This window comes from Nilaparvata lugens, chromosome 4 (genome assembly GCF_014356525.2).
Source record: "Nilaparvata lugens isolate BPH chromosome 4, ASM1435652v1, whole genome shotgun sequence".
Lineage (NCBI taxonomy): Eukaryota > Metazoa > Arthropoda > Insecta > Hemiptera > Delphacidae > Nilaparvata > Nilaparvata lugens.
Window position 1 is genome coordinate 17,517,942 of NC_052507.1, and position 6,328 is coordinate 17,524,269.

The 6,328-nt window shown below is 31.6% G+C and overlaps 1 protein-coding gene across 1 annotated transcript; it reads left to right on the top strand.

Annotated features, from left to right (window-relative positions):
• The first annotated feature begins 1,188 nt into the window (after positions 1-1,188).
• LOC111063243 (MATH and LRR domain-containing protein PFE0570w) lies at positions 1,189-6,101 on the top strand. The gene is made up of 2 exons (XM_022350382.2): positions 1,189-3,259; positions 3,942-6,101. The coding sequence occupies exons 1-2, from the start codon at positions 1,459-1,461 to the stop codon at positions 5,612-5,614; spliced, it is 3,474 nt and encodes a 1,157-aa protein (XP_022206074.2). The 5' UTR covers positions 1,189-1,458; the 3' UTR covers positions 5,615-6,101.
• The last annotated feature ends 227 nt before the right edge of the window (positions 6,102-6,328 follow it).

Consider the following 6,328-nt stretch of genomic DNA (forward strand, 5'->3'; position numbering starts at 1 on the left):
CACTGGACTACAGCGGTAGAATATAATTAGGCCTAAATAAAAATAGTTGTATTTTACAACCACAGAGAGATACCACTTGCCTGATTGGCTGGCCAAAGCTGAACTATTTAAATGATGTTATAGATGGAAACTTTGAAATATGTTTGGTTTCTTCAATGTTTTAAAATTAAGGATACTTTTCTGTTTATCCTGTATAGTGAACATCCCCCCTACCCTTACAACCATCATTATAAAAAGACCTAGGCGTGTCAACTGCTTATAAACACGGTATTTAGTCGAAAATTTTTACTTTCCTTGCCCTATTACCATAGGTAAGGAAAGTATTGCTTTCCGAAAAAAATTGAGGTACCCCAATTTCTATACATTTCAAGGTCCCCTGAGTCCAAAAAAATGGTTTTTGGGTATTGGTCTGTATGTGTGTGTACGAGTGTATGTGCTTCTGTGTACAACTCCCAATTAACGGAATGACTTGAAATTTGGAACTTAAGGTCCTTCCCCTACAAGGATCCGACACGAACAATTTCCATCAAATGCAATTCAAGATGGCGGCTAAAATGGCGAAAATGTTGTCAAAAAACAGGGGTTTTCGCGATTTTCTCGAAAACGGCTCCAACGATTTTGATCAAATTTATACTTTAAATAGTCATTGATAAGCTCTATCAACTGCCACAAGTCCTATATCTGTAAAAATTTCAGAAGCCCATCTGTGATTGATTTTAGATTCCCAATTATCAGGCTTCAGATACAATTTAAACAAAAAAATTCAAGTGGAAAAGATTGAGCATGAAAATCTGTACAATTAATGTTCAGTAACATTTTCACCTAAAATTGAAAATAAGCTCGAAATACGAGAAATGTGATTATTCAATTGCAAACTGTTGGCAACTGTTGATTCTATTAAATCATTATTCACTATAAGGAGATAGCAGACCTCGTGTGTCTCCAGCTTTATTTTCCTGTCACCAGTTGACTCAGATCTTTGAATAGTAGACTTGAAATGTGCGTGAACACTAGCGTTAGGTGTTCAATTTTTATAACGGCAAGAAAAGTTGTGTGAGTGCGCCACGCCATATTTATTCTTCTATATACCTTGCATATAAATATATAGTTAAAATTCCTATCATATGAGCCTGAATAACACATGATTTATATAAATAATGTTATTTTGTCTTACAAAATAGTATAGAAGTCAAATTGTGATGAGTTAAAAGTGAATCAAAACTTTTTTTAATTCTTATTTTACTTTAAAATATTTGAAATGGTTCAAAATTGGAGGCATTTTTAATAGGGATGATGAGCTATAAATTTAATATTTCTTTGTTTTTAATAGTGTGTTGATAAAAGTTTAATGTAAATAACTCTTTGGGGTTGGAAATTCTTGCTAATACTAAATTGAATCTGAAAATAAGTTTTGAAAACATTTTGCTTCATATCATGCAGTGATTCAAATATTTAGGAATGAGTCTAAAGTATAGCTTCAATTGGTATAGCTGGTTCAAAAAACCTGAAGAAATCGAAAAACAAGTTGATGGGAAACATTTTCTAGACAAACATAATACTTTAGATGATTATCCATGGGAAATCAAAGTACGTGATAAAGATATTTTAAGGAGTTTGAATAAGTATGCTAGCAAAACAAGAAAAGAAAGAAAAACAAGTTTGCGAAAATCAAAAACAAGTTTGAAAGTTAGGCGACGTATAAGGCATAAACATTCTCATCATACCATTCAACCAAAAAAAGACAAATACAGCAATAAAAATTATAAAAATGAGCACGGTCGTTACAACCAATCTAAAAATTATAAGCACTACAAAACATCAAAATTTATAAATGAGAGTGGAGAACATGAGAAACGTAAACACTCAGGGGCTGGAGGAGATATGGCAACAGAAAAACATCATAAAAGGGAAAAGTATTCTGACTTCAGGAAAAGTATTAAAACAAAAGATATTGATCAAATTAGTAGAAGAGAGAAACAATCTCAAAATAGGGACATACCACAAATGAAATCTAAAAATACTCCATTTAAAAAGGAAGATAGGGAAGAAAATAAAAACAGAATAAAGCATTCGTCTTTAGGAAACAAAAATACAAACTTTAGGGCAAACATTGAACATTGTTTATCAAGAGAAAAAAGTGAAGAAATTACGCAAAACGTTATCGACCTCACGACATCTTTCCAAGATGACGTAAAGCTTTCACTTGACAGTGTTGCTGGAAAAAACATTCCAAGAACAGAGGAAGAACATTTAAGAAATTTTCTGCCTCAAAAAAAGTTGTGTTCCAAGTCTACTCGAACTTTTAGTAAGGGCAGAAATTCTAAACATAAGTCTGAAAAACAGAATAAACCAGAAATGTGTCTATTTTCAAAAGTATGGCCATCTGACAATTCAAATGAGAAAATTGCAAAGCAAAATGGTCATGTACCTGGCAACAATAATTCATCATCAGTTCTTTACAATAAATCAAGACCTCATGAGAAAGGAACTCAAAATATGAAAAGAAGGTCAAGAACCACATCCACTAAAAATATAGATTCAAAAAAGAAGGAAACCGTCAAAAATAATCATACCTTATTATTAAAAGATGAAAACGGCAAGAACAAAACTAAGCAAGTTATTGGTTCTCAATCAAACAGTTATAAAGATAATAGTATTCAAAAAACGAATACATATTTACCAAGTAGTTACAGAGGGGTTGAACGTGATATGGCTACAAAGGGCAGCGATAAATCAAAAAGAAACAACTCTAGAACCAGATCCAATGAGAAAGTAGCTTCTATACATGGCGGTAACAGTAATGTTGTTGATTCTATAAATTTCATCTCAATTTTGAAGGAAATAAAATCTTTGAAAGATCAGTTAAAAAGTCTTAGTGATGATGAAGATTTAAAAGAAAACTCACAGACCATTATATCAAAGAGTTTGGAAAGTAAGAGGACACTTGAATGTATTGAAGAAGAAATTGATGAAAGTACAAATACTGAGTTGAAGGTTCCAATAAGTTGTAATCTGCAAAATGTGGTACCTTTGCAAACGGCCACCTGTGGAAAAGAGCCCCAACTACTTTCAAACAACAAAACAGTGGAAAATTTTGTCATAGATTCAGCTCAAAATGTAACTATTGATAAGAGTATAGTATCTCATCGCAATCAAGATACCATTCTCCAGGATACACCTCAATCACTGGCTCATTCTGAAAATAACAGTCATGATCAGCAAGCAAATCCTGAAACTCCTTGTAAAACCATTAAAACAGGTGAATATTTTAACAGTTTACTCGGTAATATTCTAGTAATAGTCAGTTCTTAGTAACACGGATCATCAGACAACTGTACTTCTGTTCATTCATTTATATTTCTCTATTGCCTTCTTTTACTCCTTTACTTTGATACTCCTTCCTACTTTTCTGCCCTTCCCTGTATTCACACACAAACTTGAACTCAATATGTGGGCATTTGCATTCATTTGGAATAAAAAATAAGTAATTAGCAAATATTCATATTCAATAGTTACCCTCTCCATTTACTTAAAAATAATGAATAATAGCAAATACATCTTTAATAGTTACCAGCTGATGCATTCCAAGCAGGGAATTTATCAATGTACGGTATTGATGAAACAGTAGATTTTTCCCAAAACAGGAAAAAACCTTGTTTTCTTGCAAATCAAAGTTTAATTTTTAAGGCAAAAATTATTATGATGTAAGATGAATGAAACTACAGTTGAGGTAGAATTTCATCGCTCAATTTAAGAGGTACCTACAATGGAGAAATTGAAAAGTATTTTGCTTTATTTTCGTTTAATACTTTTTTACTAATTATTTAAAAAATCTTTTTTCAATAATTATTGATCCCATTACCCCTAAATTGTATAATTATATAAATCACAGAACAATCTATTTTTTAGCCATTAATTCTAACAGAATTATTTATTCACAGATTCAAGTGAAATAAAAAATTTCTCCATCTCTGAATCTCCTGCAAAATGTTTGTACAATGAGCTCATCGAACACGATTGTAATCAGTTTTTGAATAGACGCATATTTTATTTCAAAAGCTACATACCAGCTTCGGAGAGGAAAAATAAAAAAGAAGTTTTGATGAAAAAGCGATTGCTATCTCGTTTGAGGACTTGCAGCATTCCTATCAAGAGAAAACTAGATGCCTCCAGCTCATCAAATTTACGAAAAATGAAATGTAGCTCATCGTCGAAAGAAGACATTGTCTATGATAGACAAATGCTAGAAGCACCTGCTTATGATTTCTCTCCATTCTTGAAGCGTAGTATTCCTTGCACTTCTTTTTTTGATCAGAATTCTTTCGGTAACCCATTTTTTAGTGGCTCTGAGGTTTCAAGATGCACTTCAAACTCTATAGTTACTGGAGGAAAAGTATGCAGCTATATGTGTAACAGTATTGATTTAGATAGAAGGGCAAAGAGTGAGAGTAGTTTGAAATATTTAAAGAAACCGCAATCTTCAACTTGTAAGCTTCAAGTTTTTGGAAGCCATGCAACGAATGAAGAAAGTAATGCAAGAGTAAAGCAAAAATCTCTCAAGCCGCTTGATCGGCAAAAGAAAAATGAGAAACGATCAACTAAAAAAAACAAACAAAGAGCTAAGAATAAAACAATGAAAGCAAAACAAAAACAAATGATCGTGGACGAAACACCCAAAGTTGATAATGTGCTGAAAATCGAAAACCTTTCTTCTCATAGTAATTCGGTTTGGAAAACAATTTCTATTGAATTCAATGACACCAGTTTGGAAAGTGAAAATTTATTATCAGAAGATAGATTGCAGCTAATGTTATCTGAAATTACTGAGTACTTGAAAACAAAAGCGGTCCAGTTGAACAATTTTAATGTAAAAGTTGTTAATAATATAGACTCCAGTAATGTTGTTATTACAGATGGAAATAATCATAATGTTGATATTGATAATGTTGTGGAAGACTTGAGTATACCACAACAAACATCTGAAGCTGTTGAATCGGAGCCTGAAATAAAACTGGATGTATGCTTAGATGGATTTGAAATTGATGATGAGCGCAATTCACCGAGTGAAAAATCCTCACAAACCAGTACGAATGAGTCCCTTACAAACTCAAACATCAATATTCAAAATCCCTATTTTGAAATTATGAAACAAGGAAGAGAAATACAACAATTACATGAAAATAATGAAGAAAACAAGAAACAAATCGAAAAAATCAGAGACACTTGTAGTATAAAATTTCCTTGGATTGAGAAAGTGATATACCAAATTCTAACTGAATATCAAAGATTTCCAACAGATTTTCCAACTATGAGCAACTTTGAACAAGTATGCTATTTAATAACAAATCTCACGTTTCGAAAATCACTTTCAATTTCGAAAACTTGTCATTTTAGACACCAACAAATTGAAAATGTCAAAGTTTTCTATGCAAGTAATAATTCAAACTCAAATGAGTTGATCAGGAAGGAAAAAATGATTGAGTATCATACAGTGGAAAGCTATGATAATAGTTCTATCAAGCTTGCAAAAAATATTAAGAAGTCGAAAATATCCCATTTTACCAAACATGTAAGGAAGATTTTCAGGGTATTTGTAATGAAAAAGAAACACTAGTCTGAAAGTTGAGTGTTTGAAAATGTAGCAAAGAATAGAGAATATTCTAGTTAGGCTATCAATCTACATTTAGAAAGATACTTGTCTATTATTTTCATATTTTTATCCAATGAAGAATTTCCTATCTCAGCCGAAGATTAATATATTGGTCTTCAAGTTTGTTTCAGTTGTCGTGTACTCATTTTGATTTTTAAACGTTTCGTTGACAATAACTTACTCTAGCATGATAAATAGACCTACTAGTACTATATTCCGATTTCCGATTGTAAATAAATTTTGATTTCGATGCAGAAATTCAATTAACTTGAAATGCAAGATTTCTCCTCCAATTAGAATGATAGTTCCAAATTTTAGGAATCGCGTACATAATTGATCATCTATTCAGTTTTCAGGATAGGCTGTGATGTGTTTTTAGATAGTTCAATCTATTTTTTGAGGAAACTGAAAGATGACTTGTGATTTTTAATAAATGAACACTACTTGTTTTTGTTTACTTCTTTGACTAATAATTGGTATTTAAAAAACAATTAGCTTATTATCTTGTATATTTGGTTAAAAAACTTTCTGGTATGGACAGTAATAACCAAAACTTGAAAAAACCCTTTTTGTAAATATAGTTGAAAATTGGTATCAAAGATTCAAAAATGCTTAGCCTACTAATGTAATGGCCCCGCTTAGTATACAAAGGAGGAGACTCAGTAAAGTCAACGTAAG

Coding starts and splice junctions, on each gene's coding strand:
- LOC111063243 (XM_022350382.2), top strand. CDS start 1,459: ATGAGTCTAAAGTATAGCTTCAATTGGTATAGCTGGTTCAAAAAACCT. Junction 3,260..3,941: donor TTGTAAAACCATTAAAACAG/GTGAATATTTTA, acceptor ATTTATTCACAG/ATTCAAGTGAAATAAAAAAT.